Raw genomic sequence first — 20,602 nt, forward strand, 5'->3', positions numbered from 1 at the left:
TTTTGAAAAGGATTTTAAACGTTTTAATTTAAAACTCAAATTATCAACTATTCAAAATTGATTTTCAATAATTGATAAATTTTCAACTTACTGAGACTAAAAGGTTTTAAAAATTTATTTGCTTAAAGATTGAAGTGTTCAACTTCACTTTTATCATGAAATGGTATCAATGTGCCCCATTTTAAAACATTAATTAACTCTTTAAATCAATTCCACAAAAATGACCAAACTTGGCTTTATTACATTCAACCAAACAAGATAGTTTCCTTATTTGGTCATCAATTTTTATTTATCAAAACATTTTTATTATTGCTCATTACATCATTTTTAAATATTATTTTTTAAGCAATAAAATATATTGACAGTGTACCTATTTTTATTGCTCTTGACAATCAAAATCAAGATTACTGACCAATTATGTTCAACAGTTCAATAGCCAAGTAAAAACTGTGAGAAAAACCTGGAAAATGGTTTATACAACAGTCCCAAAAGTTGTAGTTTTGAGAATAAATACATGTCAAGCTTTTGTGCTTACATGTGTGTGTATTGATATACATATTAGGTATGTATTGATTTTTCTGCCGGGCCTCCTTTACCTCTGGACTCTAGTGCTAGAGTACCAACCGCCCTTCCCATTCAAATCTAATTAAAAATGATTTCAAACAAAAGTCAGTAGAAAAGTGCCTCCTAAATCTGGTTTTGTAAAGCACTTATTGTCCCACTCTGTAAAGCATGAAAATTTCAATATTCTCTCTAAAAATTTTACAAAATTTTAGTTATTTAGTTGAAAACTTTTCTATTAAAATTTAATGTCAATAAAAATGCTGATTCTGTCAATAAAAATGTTAAATTTGTTTTTATTTTCAATCCATATTGTTTCAAAAATTAACATTTTTGAAACATATGGATTGAAAATTCAAACAAATTTAAGTTATTTCAGGAAGAATAAATTATTTTCTGTCACTTGATTGCAATCTTATTTTTGTGGCAATGAGCCTCGCAGCAGAGTAGGCACGTTCTGCTTTAACACTTGTTAGGCAATTGGGCAACTATTTCTTGCTGAAAGTTAACAAAAAAAAACAATCTAAATAATTTAAATGTTCATAATGTTAAACGAGAGCGTGTAATAAGCACACTCTATATCAGCCGGTGACTTTATATTCGCTTTCAATATATTTGTCTAATCGTTTATAAATGATGTAGATAGCATTTTCACTGATGTAGATAGCATGATAGACGGAGGAAGACGATTCCATACAGTGGCTTTTCTATTAAGAATAAAATTCTCTCTTAATAAACAATATTCCTTTGTTAGTTCTTTTTTGAATCGGATTTCTTCTGCAGTTCTTCAATGTTCCATTAACTCATCAGGTTTTACTATTATTTTTGACGTAGATATACACCATTTAACTATTATTTTTGACGTAGATATACACCATTTAAACCTTTTTAATCGTGATTCATAACTTAGATGTGAGAGGCTTCTTGTTCGAGTTGCTCTTCTTTGAACTTTTTCAAGAGCTGCTATATCATATTTCTTTGATAGATTCCAGATTGATGCTGCATATTCGAGAAGCGGTTGAACAAAGGCTTTATACAATATATCAGCAATTGAGGTGGTGTAGAATTCAAATGTGCGTTTAATTAAACCAAGCATTCTGTTCGCTCTGTTGGCATAGTAATTGATATGTTGGCTGTATTTTCCATCAGCAGATGTCATAACGCCTAGATCTTTTTCTGGATTGGAGCCTTCAATTTAAATTCGTATCTTTTGATCAAAGTCAAAGATAGTATAGTTTTTTTTTTGAATATACTTACCAAAATGCATTATTTTACATTTACTTACATTAAGTTTCATCTTCCATTCCTGACACATTTTGCTATTTTATCTATATCATTTTGTAATTCGTTTCTTAGAATTTCAATTTTGCCCAGCTCAGCAAGAGTTGAATATATTTATATATATATTAACTCTTGCTGTCTTTACAAAAAATATAAATAATTACCTTATAGGTATATATATACCTATTTTTTTAATTTCTAATTGAAGCTTTTTTAAAAAAAATATATTCATCTCAGTATTTAATTTTGGGAGTGGCGATGAAGCTGAAGGTACATCCGCTTCATCTACATTGTTAAAATGATTATTTTTATCGCTGACAACATTTTCATTTCAATTTTTAGAAATATGTTCAATTAACTTAATAATCGATTATTATGGCATTTTTAGTTATGGCATTAATTGATTTAGTTATTCGTAATATTAATTCATTCTTAAGTTTGTTGCCTAATAAAGAGTTTTGCTGAGTTAGTTCATTTAACATAAATTGGAATGTTATATCAGCTGTGTAAAGATTAACATCAACACCATGTTTGCAACACCATGCTTTTACAGCAACTTATAAAGGCTGCATGGCTGATATTATGTTTGATAATAAGACGATATCGTTTTTGTCAAATGTGATTGTAGACATCAATTAGACTTTTTCGTATAGGATTTCTAACTTTATAAAAACGCTCCAACATTGTTAATAGGCATTGGTGATAGGCAAGATATTTTAACAATTTCAAAAATCTTTTCTATCGTACTTGCATGCCAAATGATCTGATCAATATTTGCTTCAAATAATAGCTCTAAACTATCAACATCTTCTTCCTTGTTGTTCGAAAAATATTCTTGTTGTAAATAAGTGGATTTATCCTCTTCTCCTAAATTTGATGACAAATAACAATTACCTTTATCATAAAAAACCTTGATAATTGCCAATTGAATGCTGTTATTTACATTAATTAACTTTCCCACTTTCTTCATTACTGATGCTCCATCTGTTGTAATTGAAATCTGTTGTAATTGTCTAATGAAATGCTAAATGTTTTATGTTTTTCCTTTAAAAAAGCAATACATTTATCTGCTGGCATTGATTGATGACCTCCAGCAAACCAAGACTGTCAAACACATATATATTTACATTCATGTAATGACAGGTTTTTACAAAAGTCCACTCATCTATGTGATGCTAAACCCTTCACCTTGATTAGCTCACTTTTTAAGTTTGGCTAGGATGCTTTAGCCTATTTTAGCCGCATATTCATTTACAATTTTTTGAATTGTATTTAGAGACTTTAAAATTTTAGCATAATCCTTAGCACTTAACAGTATTCTTAAATCATAAGATGTACAAAATTTAATAAATAACACATCATCTTTCAGGCTGTTACCAACTGCACCAAACTAATCATCAGCTGGTGTTCTGAAGTATTTGAAAGAATTACTCAAATTCCTAAATGTGTTTTTGTTCATCGGTGTAGACCTAATTTTATTAGGTTCATTTGGGTATCGCTTTTTTAAAGGTTAATATTGTGCTGTGTTTGAAGGTGTGCATGCATACCACTTGTACTGCTTTCAGAAACTTGAATTGTTTTTGAACATTTCTTTTATTGACCTGCGCTTCAATTTTTTACCCATTTAAAATAATTCAATGGTAAATTTTCATACATGACTGAAAAGCATGAACACATAAATGCAAAAAACAATAAGGTAAAAAAAAACACAACTTTAGAAGTATCGATTAACGCCACCTTGAATTAAATTAATGTAATTTACAATTTTTTTATTGTTTATTAACAAAAAGAGATATATAAATTTATACATAACAATGTTGTTATGTATAAATTTATTTAACTAGACTTAGACTAAATATTACAATTTACCTATTCTTAAAATACTCTTGTTTTCTCAATTTATGAATTTAAAAAAAAGTACTAAAAGAAAATTTATGTCATCTTATTTTGTTAAAAGATTATTTTATTGTAAGCAATATGATTAATTAAAAATTTATTGGAAAAATCAATGTTTTGAAAAATAAATAGAAAATATACTGTCTGATCTTTGAAATGGCCTTGTTTGTCAAGGTTTGTCTCTCAATATTAAAGAGTTTAGAGAGGGTTGTAACCACACAAAAAAGTAGCCTCTTCAACTGGAGTATTTGGACTTTGGGGAGGTGAATAACATAAAAAATAATAATAATAAAAAAACTCACAGAAAATTTTTGCAATAGTCATTGGTATTTAAAATATAGATCAAAAGTTTAAATATAATAGCATTTTAATAGATGCTTCTAATATGGAAAAAAAAAACTTAACACATTTAAACCACAAGCTCAATTAAAAATAAACCAAAAGTTTTTGTTATATATTAAAGATGATGAACTTAACTAATATAACCAATTCATTTACAACAGAAGTTTCTTATTTATATAAAAGCAATTAAAGCACTATGCTTTAAAACTGCTACGCTGCATTATCTACTAGTTTCATTGGAGAATAAAAAACTGTTTCATCTTCATTGACTAAATAAATCCTTAGACTCAAAAACTTAGCTTTCAATTCTACAAGTTTTCATTTTGTATTATTGTATGATTAAAAAACATCTTAACAGCACACATTAGTATATAGACTCATATTACTCTTCCTGAGTTTAAACAAACTATGCATATTTGGGTCTTTAAACTACTAGACCTAATCAAAGAATATTTCTATCAGATAAATAATTTTATTTATGTCAGAGTCTTTTAAGATTTTTAATTTTTCTGCTTTTCTGCTTAAATATAAGCACCATTTTAAATCATTATTATACTCAAGGATTTGCGTAGTAAGCTGATTAAAATAATTTAGTGAGCTGTTTTAACCATTACAAACTTGCAGAATTTGTTTTTTTAATTTGAAGTTGTTCTTTAGAAAAATTGATAAATATTAAATAGACTTACATTCTAAAGTGACTTGAGTGACAAATGAATAAGTAACGGAATTTGTAAAATTTAAAGTTTTAAGCTATGTTCTTAGCTGAAAATTTTTAAGTGTCTTTTTACTGTTTGTTAAAAATCATTAATCTTTGCTTTGTTATTTGTTTTTGTTTTGTTTTTTGTACCCGGTTTCAGACAGACTGATTTTTTCTGTCTGATTTTATTTATATATTCAAAATAATTTTTTTTAAGAAATTAAATAAACTAATATGTTTAAATTTTAGGATCCAGTTGATGCAACAAAGCAGTATGTTGGTTTTGAACCAAAAGGTGTAACAGCAATTCCAAGAATACGTGCAGCACTTGGTTTTATGAAAAAAGATTTGTTTGAGGTTTGTTTAACAGACATTTTTTGAAAAATATATTAAATATATAAATTTATACAAAATGAAGATTAGGCTTTAAGGTTCTTATTGTTGCTTGACTGTCTCTAATATAGAAAATTATTCTGATGGTATTCTCGGTATAATATAGAAAATTATTCTGATGGTATTCTCGGTATAATATAGAAAATTATTCTGATGGTATTCTCGGTATAATATAGAAAATTATTCTGATGGTATTCTCTGTATAATATAGAAAATTATTCTGATGGTATTCTCGGTATAATATAGAAAATTATTCTGATGGTATTTTCGATATAGTATTCCTCTACTAACTCAAATCTCTATAAAAATAAAAACTCTAAATTTAAAGTAATTTATATTAGACTTTAATGTCAAAAAAGCTAAAGCTAAACTTTTTTTGTTGTTATATTTAGTTTTATACTTAAAATATTTTAATTTTATAAAGTAACTATTCTTTATATTAAATGGTAGTTTTAAAATTAAATGTTTTGCATGAATATTATTTTTTTGTTTGATAATTATATAAGGTTCATGCAACTCTTGTCTTTAAAATTAACTTGAACTTTTTAACATTTTTAAAATTTAGGTTCCATTTATTGCTATGTACAGAAAAGAATATGTTGAACCAGAACTGAAAAAGGAGGACTTATGGAAAGTTTATGAATGGGATGAAAAGGTAGTTAATTAATTTGTAAACTGATCTTATCAGTTACTGATAGTAACAGGATAACATGCAAATTTTTTTAAAAATTCCAAAAAAATTGTTTTTTAGCTGTTAAGTATGATGTATTAATTTAGGAGATCATCTTCAATTTAAAATTTAGATTTTTTTTTAAGTTTTTGGTACAATATTTTGTAAATATTTATACCTAAATTTTTTTCTTATTTAAAAAAATATATATATAATATGTATATAACTTAAATTGCTAGATTTAGATAAGTACTCTGATGTCACACTGAAATAGCCTGCTGCCGGGGGCTTCAGTACATACATCGACTGACAAATAGCCTGACTTGCAGCGGAGTGCTGCTACATCGACTTAGGGTTCGGCATGGGGTAGCAATCTTTTCTTTCATAATTTTTCGTTTTTTTTTTCTTCTTTTTCTAAAAATGCGGTATGCTACAAAGATAAGCACAAATAGTGAGCAAATGCTTATCTAAAACTATAGAAGATATATATATATATATATATATATATATATATATATATATATATATATCTTCTATAGTTTTAGATAAGCATTTGCTCACTATTTGTGCTTATATATATATATATATATATATATATATATATATATATATATATATATATATATATATATATATATATATCTTCTATAGTTTTAGATAAGCATTTGCTCACTATTTGTGCTTATATATATATATATATATATATATATATATATATATATATATATATATATATATATATATATATATATATATATATATATATATAGTATTAGTATATATATATATATATATATATATATATATATATATATATATATATATATATATATATATATATATATATATATATATATATATATATATATATATATATATATTTATATATATATATATATATATATATATAATAGTTATAATAAAAAGCAATTCAAAAAAGTTTTTGTTCAAATTTGTTCAAAACCTTTTTTTTAGTATACACAGTTTTCTCTACGAAAAAATAATTTGAAACGTCTTTTTAAAGATATGCAAACATATCAGTTTGATATTAGTAAAAAAAATTCTGATGAACCATTAAAAGATGATTTCCGACTTTTGGAACAAGAGGATATTGATCGGTAAGCTTTATTTATTGTTAAAAGATCATTGTTAAAAGCATTTTAATTTTTCATATACTCATAAATTTTTATTATTACTGCTATTCTTCATTTGTAATAATTCTAAAATTTAAATATACTTATATATATAGTGACTTATATATATAGTGAGTAGTGATATTAGAGTTTTGTTATTAGTAATGTGATTAAGTATTTATTAATTTGCACTGAATTTGTGTATTAATATGTAAAACAAGTCTTTTATATTTTTTTAAACATGGAAAATTGAATTTGTTTAATTCAAGTTTAATGGACAATTAGGTGGCATTTAAACAACAAAAAAAAAGTTTTTGTTTTGTGATTGTCTTAAATTGTAAATAGACTGGTTTAGTAAAATCAGTGTTTGATTGTCTAATTAAAGTTGTTAACAAAAAACTAAGGAAAAAATAAAGACTAAGAAATATAGAAGGACTAACAGAATATTGAAATATTAATTATTTTCTATTCATTATTTATTTATTTTCATTCAATATTTAGTATATTTATAATAGTTTATGACTTATTTATACAACTTTATAATAGTTTATGACTTAGTTATACAGCTTTATAATAGTTTATGACTCAGTTATATAACTTTATAATAGTTTATGACTTGGTTATACAACTTTATAATAGTTTATGACTCAGTTATACAACTTTATAATAGTTTATGACTTAGTTATACAACTTTATAATTAAAGTAATCTTTAACTCTGCATTAATTTGCTGTAAAATGTTCATTAAAAAAAAAATGTCTACAAGTTAAAAATGTTCAGTTTTAAGAACTTGTCAAAAACTGTCTACAACAAACAAACGTTCAGTTTTAGCAACTTGTCAAAAACGTTTACAACAAAAAAATGTTCAGTTGTAACAACTTGTCAAAAATGTTTAAAACAAAGAAATGTTCAGTTTTCTGAACTCAACTCAAAAAAAAAAGGTACAAGAACCCTCTGCTTGTTTGAACCCGCTGCAGAAAGTTGATTGACAATTTTGATTCTGTATTATTGATGATAATAAAATCACATTTTTTTGATGATCGTTTTGATGATCTTGATGATGAGCTTGATGGTTGATGTTTATTATATTGGCAAATATTGAAGAAAAGCAAATTCGAAATTTAAATAAACAAAATATGACAAGTTTGTAAAAAAGGCCTTGATTTGTCAAGCTATTTTGTATTTGCTGCAAAAATTCAGCACCTTACATTTCTGTCTTTTACTTTTTATTTAATCACATGACTATAGAATTGTGTCCTGTCCTGGTTTGGTTTCAAGTTATTATAGTAACTGATTATGGTATAAACAAAATGATGTGAATAGCCTGGTTATGGAATATCCAAAATGATGTGCCTTAATCAAAAAATCCAACTGCTTAGAATTTAGAGTTTCTTAAAAGTGCTGAGTAATTATTAAACAAATTATTAAAAAGAAAAAATTTTGCAAAAACATTTTTAGCATTAAAAATTTTCATGGAAAAAAAGCATCAAATGGTTTAATTATTATTCAGTGCATAAGTTCATCAAGCAATCATTTGAAGTGTAGTATTTAACCACAGATAACCACTCTCTGTCTAGAGATTCTATAAATATTTTTAGATTTGTGAACTATATTAAGATATCTCCTGCTGCTGAATCACAAAAAATTGTAAATTTGTTTTTATTAAAATTATTTTTGAAGTGATGCACATACTCTTAAATCAAAGGAGGTAAATGTTTAGCCTAAATCACTGACTGTTCTTTTCACATTATTATTTTCAACAAGCTCTACTAACAAAATTTTAGTATACTTTATATATATATATATATATATATATATATATATATATATATATATATATATATATATATATGTTTCAATGTCATATCTTGTTGTACGTGAATATATATACATATATTTTTGAATATAAAGCATAAAAAACAGCTGCGTACAAACTAAATTTATTCTTCGTAATATTTCGATCTGCTTTTGCACAGATCGTCATCAGACGTAAAATATAATACAAAAAAACTGTTGCAAATATTACTTAAAAACGTCAAAGACATTAAAAAGAAGCCATAAATGATAACATAATAACGTAAATATAAAACTAGCAAATATTATTTGACTCCTTTTTTTGGATAATTTTTTTTTAAACAGAAGTCTCCAACTGTTTGTAGAAATTTTAATGTCATTCTCACGGTTGAACGGTTGAGAAGTATTAGAGCATGTTTTATTTCTTGGTATGTTGAGGCGTAATTAATTTCAAGTGATTCTCTAACTTTACGTTCATCGTACTCTGATTTTATTGCTAGAGTTTTCAGTTTTGACCAATCAAACATACCATTACATTCTCGACCATGTTTGGTTGCACCAGATGCATCACATTTACCTTTTTAAATAGTTTTTTAGATGTTCAATGCATCTCGTTAAAATCTTATTTTTTGTTTCACCAATGTACATACTGCCACAAGAGCATGTGAGTTTATAGACACCGGGATTGCTATTTGGAATTAACTTATACTTGTTGTTCCATAAGATGTTTTTTAACGTAGGTGGTGTAGTAAATATTATTCTGACGTTGTAAGGTTTAAGTTCCTTTCTTAGTTTTGGACCTATTCTTGGGAGCCATTGAAGTTTAAATGTATATTTAAATGTTTCTGTTTATTATAATTTATTTTAGAAAGGTTGATTCTTTTCTGAATATAGTTCTTAGCAGTTGTTTCAAGCTTTAATCTATCGTGTCCAATTTCTGCAAACATATTTACTAAAAACTGATTTCATCATCAAGATATTTTTTGGAACAAATTTTAACGGCACGAGATAAAAAACCTTTAAAAACACCCATAACTATTTTTGGATTAACGTTTGATGTAGGTTTTATTTGTATATTAGTGATAGCCGATTTTCGATGGATTTTGAAGTTATAGTATGAGTTATTAGTATTGGTTACAGTTATATCCAAGAAGTTTAATTCCTTTTTATTGTTTTCTTTTTCTGAAGTAAATTTTATTGCTGGATCTTGTTCATTTAACAACTCCAGAAACTTATCATGATTTTGTATTGAGTCGAATCTTGGATGGCTGTCATCTACATACCTTCTGTAAGTCTTTGGCAAAAAATGACCAACCTCAGCAATAATAAGAGCTTTTGCTTCCAAATGCTGTAAAAATACTTCGGCAACTACGACCATTAAGGACAAACCTATAGGTTCTGAATTCGGTATAGATCTTATCTCATTTTTGTATAAAAAAAAACATTGGTTAAGGCAGAGTTCGATCATTTCATGTATATCACTAAGAGTTAGTTTGGTTCTTTTTTTTAAGATTATCAATATCGTTGTTTAAAATATCGATAATCACAGGAATTGCTCTGTCAATTGGAATGGAGGGATATAACGCCACCACATCAAAAGAGAATTGAATTTCACTAGGATCAATTAACCAAGATTTTGCTTCGTTGACAAGCGAGGAGGAGTTTAATCTTGTTTTGTTTTTGTTTAAGGTTGGTTGTATAATTTTTACAAGATTCTCTGATGATCCATATGGTGGGGTACCTATAGTAGAAACGACTGGCCGCATTGGATAGTTCTTTTGTGGCTTCTGAGCTTTTATGACCCCATATAAACATGGAGGTACGCAGTCAGAAGGGTACATTTGAAAATAAGTCTTGTTATCTAACTTTTTTTGTTTTACGAAAACAAAAAAAGTTAGATATTAAGACAACGTCAGAATAATATTTACCACACCACCTACGTTAAAAAACATCTTATGCAACAACAAGTTAATTCCAATATATATATATATATATATATATATATATATATATATATATATATATATATATATATATATATATATATATATATATATCTATATATATATATGTATATATATATATATATATATATATGTATATATGTATATATATATATATATATATATATATATATATATATATATATATATATATATATATATATATATATATTATATTTATATTATATACTTTATATATTAAAAAAAACACAAAAGATTTTGCTGATTGTGCTAATGGGTTATTTGTCCTTTTATATGGCTAATTTTTCAATTTGTACCTAGCTTTCAACTGCGTTTTTTTTATTTATTATATGTCTCTACAAATAAACTGTTACTTTCCTCTCAACTGCTTTGTTTGTTTTTTTAATTACAAAAAATTATTTTTATTCAGACATTTGCTTGACAAGAAGTTACATCTTTGTTTTTAAAGGTAACAGTGACTTGATGTGAAAAAGTTTAAACTTAAATTTATATATTTAAATCCTGTTTTAAATTCAAAATGATCAAGTCCAAAATAATATAAGTTTGTGTACCACCTGAAAAGTAAGTTGAAAAAAAAACCAAAACTTGAAAAAAAAAGTTTAGTTAAAGCAAACCAATATCATCATAACCAAATTTTTTCTTTCATTACTTGACAATTATATTTATTATTTGGATCAAAGTATGAGACTTTTTCAAAATGATTTTTTTTTAAACTTTTTTATTCAAAAGTGCCTGTGAAGAGATAAATTCTGAAGGCGCAGATATTTTTCTTATTATTCAAAAGTGCCTGTGAAGAGATAAATTCTGAAGGCGCAGATATTTTTCTGAAGGCGCAGATATTTTCTTTTGAATATAAATAAAGAGAGGAATGCTATTGAATTTTAAGAAAATAAAAATGTGAAAATTTAGTATATAAAAAAATAACTTAAATAAAAAAATAATTTGGTTATATATGATTTTAGGTTGGAAAATGCTCAAAGTTTAGAAGAATTAATGGATATATACTTGCACTTCCAACTGTATTATGGTGATGATGTTCCAAACATGCATGAATGGAAAAAGCAAAAGAAACCACTGAAAAAAACAAAAAAGAAAGTTGTACGTGTTAAAAAGGTAAAAACAAATAAAATCAAAGAAGTTGACCCTGAGACAGGTGAAACTGCAACTGATTCAGAAAACGTTACTTTATCTGGAGAAGTGAAAAATGTAGAAAAATCTAGCAAAGATTTGGATAATGAAGAGGATAATGAAGAGGAATATGAAGAAAAAGAGATAGATGTAACTGATTCTGAAGCAAGTGAAAATGATCTTGCAGTCAAAAAAGAAAATGTAGATAGAAAGCTTCCAAGAAAACGAACTTTGTACACCATATGTAAAGATAATGGTAATAATCAATTTTTTGATAATAAAAAAGTAATGATAACACTGTGTAACAAAATTTGGTTTGATTAGGTATTTGTTTTTTTCTTTGGTTAGGTATATTCTTTTTTCTATACAATTTAAGGTTGCTTATTGCTGTGGTGTAATTAGTTTTTGCATTTTGAATGTCCATAATATTAAAAAAAAAAACTGCAGTTTCTGAATTATATGACAAGAATGATCTTTTGACGTTTATATGAAAAGAATGATCTATTGAAGTTTGTTATAATGGACAGAAAATCATTACATTTTTAATACTTACTCAAAGGATTTTTACAGAAAGGGTTGTGTTTACTCATAATTAACTTTTTTGTACATCATCTTTCCTAATCAACATTTGCTAATTACTAACTCTTATTTTTTATTGTAATCACAGATGCTATGCCAAAACTGATTGCATTTCTGAAACAAACATGGTCAAATCATTTATAAAAGCTAAAGAACAAACAAAAACTTCATTAGTTTTTCTTATATAGTGTATGCTTTAAGTTTTGATTATGCACAGTTTTCAACAAACTTCTAGGAAAAAAAATTTTTTGTCACAATTACAACATAACAGTTGTTTAGATGTTTAAATAGATCAACATTGTAAATTAAATTGGAAAATATTAAATTGAAATATGCGTTATAAGGAGCAATTCAAATAATTATTGTTGGTAGATAATGGTAATAATTATGAACTAATTTAAAGTTTCTAAAATATATGATAACACATAATAATATAAATGCAATGGAAAAACTTGGTGTAAAGCTTTGTGATTAGGAGAAAATAATTTTTTATATATCTATACCAAATTCCAAGTAAAAAATGTACATACCTATATTGCAGTCAGTAGATAAAGTAGGTGAAAAGATGGCTAAATTGTGTAAACAAGTTTGTTAAGATTACATAGAAATAAATAAAATTTAAAGAAATAGAAAAAGAATTAAGATTTGCTGTCAACACCTGAATTAATATTTGTTGCCATAGTAATAATTTAATAGTATATAAACTGCAATAGTGTAGACAGAAATTTTATTTGTTTAAGTAAATTCACCATTTACTTAAACAATGCCAAATGTCTGTTTAATGTCACCAAAAAATAATATAAAGAACTTATGACAACATAAAATGTTTTATTTGTGTAATACAAATTTTTGCATTGATGAGTTTCAAAAATTTTTTAAAAAAAGATTTCTTAATTTTTTACATATTAAATTACATTTTAATTAAAATTAACTGCATATAATAAATATTCTATATAATTAAAAGTTAAAAAAGAAGTTTAAAACATTCTTCTAGAAGAGCTACCATTTTTGATTCATAATTTTGTCTCATAGAAGTGATTAAGGGGTATTATTCACTTTTGCTTTTTGCATCATTTATATAAAACTAGCAGAAAGCAACCCGTAATACGGGTTACGGTCGGTCTGTTAATTTATAGTGGCTGTTTTCCACAATTTAAAGTTGCGATACCTTAACTAATACCCTGTAAGAAAAACTCCTTCAAATTAAAAAATTAAACTATCTGTAAAATTAAAATAAATTAATTTACCAATTATTTAACGTTATTTGAGTAATTTACAACTGACATAAGTCATATTAGAGTATGGCCGAACCATTTTCCTAGACATTACTAAGTTCAATACAATACGTTTTTAGTTACTGACACAAAATAATAACACTTCATCATGCCTTAAATTGACAAAAGATTAAAGCTAAATTCTTGTTATATTTTTTATAACATGAACTTTAATTAATAAGATTAATATGAAGTGAAGTAATTTATTTATGAGTTATTAATTTTTTGGTATCCCCTTGATACATGTTTCTTTAAAAAAGGAAATTGTCTTTAAAACGATAAATGCACACAACTAAATAAATTTATTATAAATAACTAAGCAATTGAGTACAAATACGTTTCAAACAAAAAAAAGTCGATTTACAATCAAACATGTGTATTAGGGTGGAGCGATTTTCATAGCAAAAAAAAAAGAGTTTAAAAACCAATATTACTGAGACACGAATCAATGTCTATTAATTATAAGATAAAAGTAAAAAAATATTTTTTGATTTTGATGAGATCTTGAGGGTCCTCTTTGGTTTTTTAATTTGATTTTTTAATAAAAACAAATATTATTTTCAAAATCAGTATATTATTTTGCTTCTTTTAAGTATCAAGTTAATATAGTTTAGAAAAAAAAATTTAAACAATATTAGGACCCATCAAAAATTTAGAATCCAAAGAGGAACCTCAAGAACTTATCTAAACTATAAAAAAAAAGAGTAAGGTTCTTTTTTCACCAAAAGATATTGATTTGTTGCTCAGGCAAATCAAATTTCAAAAATTTTCAAAATCGCTCTACCCTAATGTGTATTACAAATTGTAAAAAATATGTAAACTTTGATCTTTTATATTGCATTAATGCGTCATATGACAAACCTAAAATAAAAATTGTAACAGATAAGTAGACATAAAAGAAAAACAAAACAAACAAACTGGAAAACAATTTACCTGCTGTTTGGTAGCCTGTTGTCATACTTAAACTGCTGTCATGATGCAACTTGTCGGTGTTGTTTTATGACGTTATTTCACGTTGGGTTTTAGTAAACTTTAGTTATATTTAAAAGACATTACAATAGATTTAAAATATTTTAATTAGAAAGAAAAAAAAAATGCTTCAAGGAACCAAACTAAAAACATTAAAGATAAAAAATCAAATAGATATAAATAAATTGCATTTATATAGCTAAATAGTCTGGGCTTATAGTAAATTTTAAAAGCAGTGTTTTCAATAAATTAAACTACCAATTAATTATTTTTAACAAATAGAATGTAGCATCCTATTATGATGATTGGGTAGTGAATCAATTTAACTATATTTAAGTTTAATTGGTGAAAAACAAATAAAATTTCAATTAAAAAAGACAAAAACAAACCAAATACAAACAATAGTATATTATAAAAATAAAAAATTACAAATTAAAAAAAAAATTACAAAATTAAAATAAAAAAAAGTCACCGAAGAAAAAACGGCAACAAAAAAGTTACAAGTATCTTCACTGATAGAAGACATTTACAACCTTTTGGTTGCTGTTTTTTCTACGGTGTCTCCCAACACCCCGGTATGGATGAGCCCTCCATTTGAAGGATGGCTCATCCATACCGCCATTACTTTGCCATTTATTGAAGGACCTCTCCGAGAGAAGCCCTGGGTGTTGGGAGCGATATCTTTTGTACTCTTCAAATGTTAACGACTCTAAAATTACAAATAGAAGGATATAATAAAATTTAAAAATATTTACAATTTTTTTTAATCAAAATATAAAGCAAACCTCACCATTTTCACAGGATGAAGAGGATGCTAAAAATAAATTAAAAAAAAGTAAACTAAAAAAAGTTAAACTTGTGAGAAATTTAATTTTAATAAAAATATGAGTAAAATGCAAACAGTTTAAAAATGTCATATTTATATTAAATAATTCTTTCACCTATTGCACATATTTCTCCGTAAAAAATATATAAAATTTAAAACACAGCCCTACCAGTTATGCTTCTACCAGACACTAAAGACAAAAAATATACCTCAGAATATAATTGATAGAATTATATTTACATATAAAGAAATATTTAACTATAATTTTTTTTACCTATTCCCCTCATTTCTTCCATGAAGTTGTCTAAATTAAGATAAAAGATAACTGAAGCTAAAACTAATTAAAACTAAACTAAAATTAACTATAAACTAAACCAAAACTAAAAAAAACTTTAAATTTTAATATCTGTACCTCAGAAGACAAAGGTCGGTTATCCATTTTTTTGTTAAAATGAGTTATGTATGAGACCTTTTTAATTTTTTCAGTATCTACATAGGTATAAAGACTGTTTTCCTGCAACAATGTGAAACAAAGTTTGGTCAATATAAAGGGTCTGGTGTCCCCACAATGTTCAAAGGAAAAACGTCTGTAGTTCAGAAATGACTTTTCACTTTTTTTATTTAACTTTTTATTTTTGTCAAAATTATATTTCATGTGCCTCAAGACAAATTAAATAAGACAAATTAAATAAAACATAAATTTAACCATCAAGAATAAAAAAGCCAAAAAAGACTAATTATTTTACTATTTACTCTCTCCTGGAAAATTTCTAAAATGTGACAACTGACTTGGACTACTGAGTGTACAGATATAAATGCCTTATTTAACTATACTAATCACATAATTTATACTTAGTTTTTTTTCCAACTCTCCTAAAAGAAAAAAGAAAATAAAGCTTTAGTACTTGAAGTTTTAAAATTCCAGTTACAGTACAAATAAACAAATTCCTATTAACAATTATCTAATAGCAAAAACACTGACTTATTTCAGTCTTCAATTCTGTGTCTAAACAATAAAAGCACTTAAATGTATAGACATTAAAATATCTACTTAACTTTTTAAAAATAAATTTACTAAACTAATGTAACTAATACCTTTATTAGCTCTCTCTTGATCAACTAAAGAAAATAAATTTTAATTAAACTAACTTGAGGTAAAATAATAAGAAGCTGTTTTACTGAGAATTTTAAATTTCTTCTCTACTATTGACAATATAATTTTAAGTACTACCTTAGTTACTATAGAACTATAAGTTCTTGGGCTAATTGTATAAAAATATAAAAACCTACTGTTTTACTTTCAAGTCAACAACAATATTTTAAAAAACATTTTAGTTACTTTATACAAAATTAAAAATCCTTTTAAACATACTACCTCTCTCTTCATTGTTGTCAACTAAACAGAAAAACAAACAAACAACTGATAGTAAATTTTCCCTTTGGTAGTAGGTTATTAAATAGATTAAATAGATCAAAGATCTATAATCTGCTCTAACAGTTTACAACATTATCATTAAACTATAACTATTTTCGACAACCTGGTGTAATTTAACATTGATATATTTTTTTTCAAATGACAAAAATTATTAAAGAACATTATATAAACATAGAACAAATGTAGTGATAGTGGATTTAATCTAAAAATAGAAAGAACCTTTAGAAAAAGCTTACTGCTTTTAAATCTACAATAATTTCCAACACACATTTTTTTATCTACATTTATCTATAATAAAATATGAATTAATGAGTTACCATTATTTAAAGTTGATCCAGAAGCAACTAAAATAAATTATCAAATAAGAAGTTTATTTATATAATCTTGACGATAATGTTGAAATAAACAATATTTATTGCTTGAAAAGTTAAGTAACAAATGTAATTCAAGTATATTAAAATAAATGTACGAAGTTACCTGTTGTGGCTGGTGCAACTGAAGTTATAACTAAATAAAAAAATATTAAATAAAAAAGCTATTTTATCTATCTTATCTATTTTATCCTGATGATTATGTTTAAATAAACAATATTTATTGATTCTTTTTAAAATAAATTAAAAAACATTACTATTTGCTGTAAAATAAAATAAAAGACATTACTACCACTTGCACCAACTGATGAGCTACCACACCTAAATGACAAAATTTATTAAAATATTTAAAACATATTCAATGCTTTAAAAGAATATTCAAAAAAAGTTTTTAAATCTACAAAATCTAAGTCCTTACTGAGTTCTACCTGTCTGTCTAAAAATAAAAATTGAGATGAAATTATATACAATAACATTGCTAATGCTACATTTGTACTCAAATAAAAACTAAATGATAAAACTTACTTAAGTCGCTGTCAGCTACCCTGTCTAAAAAAAAATTTGTATTCTCATTAATCCTAATCTATAATCTATAAATAAACTTACTAATATAAACGATAAATAAACTTGAACTAATATAAACTATAAATAAACTACTTTATACTATATAAACTAATATAAACTATAAATAAACTAATATAACTATGTTACTAATATAAATTATAAATAAACTACAATACACTATATACTTACTAAAAAGGCCTTCAGCTCCTTCTAACTGCTCTAAAAAAATGAAACAATACTTGCTTAAAAAGATCTAAAAAGACTGAAGACAAAACTGAAACACTTTTCTAAAAAAGAAACATTGTACTAAAAAAATTTTTTTTACCAGTCATTTTAGTTTTTACTTCTTCTAAAAAAAAAAAAACAGAAAAATAAAAACAACGAACAACAAACAAATTTTAGTTTTTAAACAATGAACAACATCAGTTCCACTTGAAACTAAAAATTTATCAGCTCTAATCGGCTGGAAAACCTTGCTTGAAAGACCGCGTGGAGTAAAGAAACGCTTTTAGAAAAGCCTAGAAAGTTCTTTATTAAAAAAGAAAGTGAAACGACACTAACACTATTGAATTACAGTATTCATATTTAGAAGATTAGATAAATTACAGCATTCATGTTTAGATTGTACTAAAAAAACTATTTTACCAGACATTTTATTTCTAACTTCTTCTAAAAAATGAAAACAGGCTATAAAAATTAGAATAATAAAAACAACCAACAGCAAACAAACGATTATTTAAATTTTTGTTTTTAAACAATGAACAACATCAACTCTTCTTGAGAATAAAAGTACGTCATCTCGAATTTGCCAGCTGACTTTACTCGAAAGACCGCATGGCAAATGTAACCGCGCATAAAAAAAAAATCTAGAAACTTCTTAAAAACTAAGAAATGGTGTATTTTACAGAATACAGAACCGTCATTAACAACACTAACATTAGGCGTAACTATGCGCACTATTCATTACCGTATTCATATATAAGATAACATGGTTTTGAAAATCACAAAATCACTAACTATTCCTCGTTTTTGGTGTTAAGGAGTTTCAAAAATTCTGAGACTGTAACAGTCTTAGTCAGGAAGGCATGCAATCGCAGGCCATTATATGATTGTGCAAATAATACTTTGTTTTGATGATTTGAACACAGCTATTAACATAATTTGAGACATAAGTCGAAAAAAAAAAGAATAAAACACAAAATAAAAATATAACTTAACTAAAATAAAACTTAAAAAACTAAAATGCTAAATTTTTTAATTTTAATTGGAATAATAAACTTCAAATCTTTTATCTTTAATAATGTTTATATAGTAACATAGAAAACCCTTTAAAATTAAAGTAATAAGTTCTGACAATTGTTTCACACACTTAATTTAAATGTTTTTTTTTTTCTGATTTAAAAATAGTAAGTTTCCATGTAAATGCAATAAATACATGCAAGTAAATTATTAGTAAACACATTTTGGAAATGGTTTGTAAGGTAAATAGAGTAAGCTGAAAAAGATTCTTAAAAACTTTTCTTTGCTTATAAAAGAAAAAATAATTAAATCATTTCAATTTCGATGGAAAGAAATGCTTTTTTTTTTGTTGTCAGAAATGGATTTTGCAAAGTTAGAAAATATTCTAATAGATAATAATAGATTTTTTACTTTAAATAAAAATTTAATTTAAAAAAACATTAGTAAAGATCAAATTTTATTTATTTTATTATTACAACTTTTAAAACATTTATAATTTTTTTCAACAAAATCTTTTTGAGTGTATTAACTTTAATTATTTTTATATAAAGTTAAGCGAAGAGAAATATCATTATTAAAAATTACAATTTTTTTTTTGTATATAATTTTTTTTATTTATACTATATTTAGTTAAAATAAAAAAAATTAAATACAACTTTCATAAAATATTTAAAACAAGAATAGTTATTTTGTTATTTTTTTATTACAATAATAGTTTAGCTAGTTTAGTTATAGTTTTTAATAATGTAATATATAAGTTTTTTTTCTGTAATCAAAGTTCCATTCAAAAGCAAAAGAATCAAAAGCAGCCACTAAAGCTGAGTTAACGACAAGAAAAAAGTATTTTTTTATATAAGAAAATGTGAAACAAAAAACTGTTCTTAGAGTTTGGTTTAAATTATTTATCTGATTTATAAAGTTATAAAAATAAGTAATTCTTAGATAAATTTATATACCGCCTTTTGCTTAATAAATTGGTAATTAAAGGCCCAATTGGTTAACATAGCGAGTTAACCAATTGGTTAGCTCGCTATATTACTACTGATAAGGTTGGTGTATTGCAGGGGTCTTGTACATACATGCATACATACATGCATACATAAATACATACATACATACATACATACATACATACATACATACATACATACATACATACATACATACATACATACATACAAATAGCCCATCTGAAAAAGCGCATTTTACAGATGGGCTCCTCATATATGTACTTTTTTTTTTTCTTAATCTTAACATTTTAACAAAGGATTGTTAAAGATGGCATCAAATTTTGGTCTGACTGCTGCACAGTTTGGTGAAAATTTAAGGGATAATTACCAGAGACATGAGCCTATACAATTTTCACAGACACCGCTTGAGGCTGCAGAGTCACTAATATGCAAGTAAGAACAAGATTTTTTTATATATTTTGTATGATGTTTATATTTTAGTATTAATTATTATTA

The 20,602-nt window shown here is 25.2% G+C and overlaps 1 protein-coding gene across 1 annotated transcript in view; it reads left to right on the forward strand.

The window, feature by feature from the left end:
* LOC100201951 (transcription elongation factor SPT6) overlaps positions 1 to 20,602 on the forward strand; it is an 84,826-nt gene that overhangs the window by 32,244 nt on the left and 31,980 nt on the right. Inside the window, exons 7-11 of the mRNA XM_065807549.1 lie at positions 5,027 to 5,134; positions 5,736 to 5,825; positions 6,816 to 6,958; positions 11,714 to 12,135; positions 20,404 to 20,539. Of these exons, the coding sequence (XP_065663621.1) occupies positions 5,027 to 5,134; positions 5,736 to 5,825; positions 6,816 to 6,958; positions 11,714 to 12,135; positions 20,404 to 20,539 (899 nt within the window). The remainder of the gene's footprint in view (positions 1 to 5,026; positions 5,135 to 5,735; positions 5,826 to 6,815; positions 6,959 to 11,713; positions 12,136 to 20,403; positions 20,540 to 20,602) is intronic.

The sequence above is a fragment of the Hydra vulgaris genome, chromosome 10 (genome assembly GCF_038396675.1).
Source record: "Hydra vulgaris chromosome 10, alternate assembly HydraT2T_AEP".
In the NCBI taxonomy this organism is placed as follows: domain Eukaryota; kingdom Metazoa; phylum Cnidaria; class Hydrozoa; order Anthoathecata; family Hydridae; genus Hydra; species Hydra vulgaris.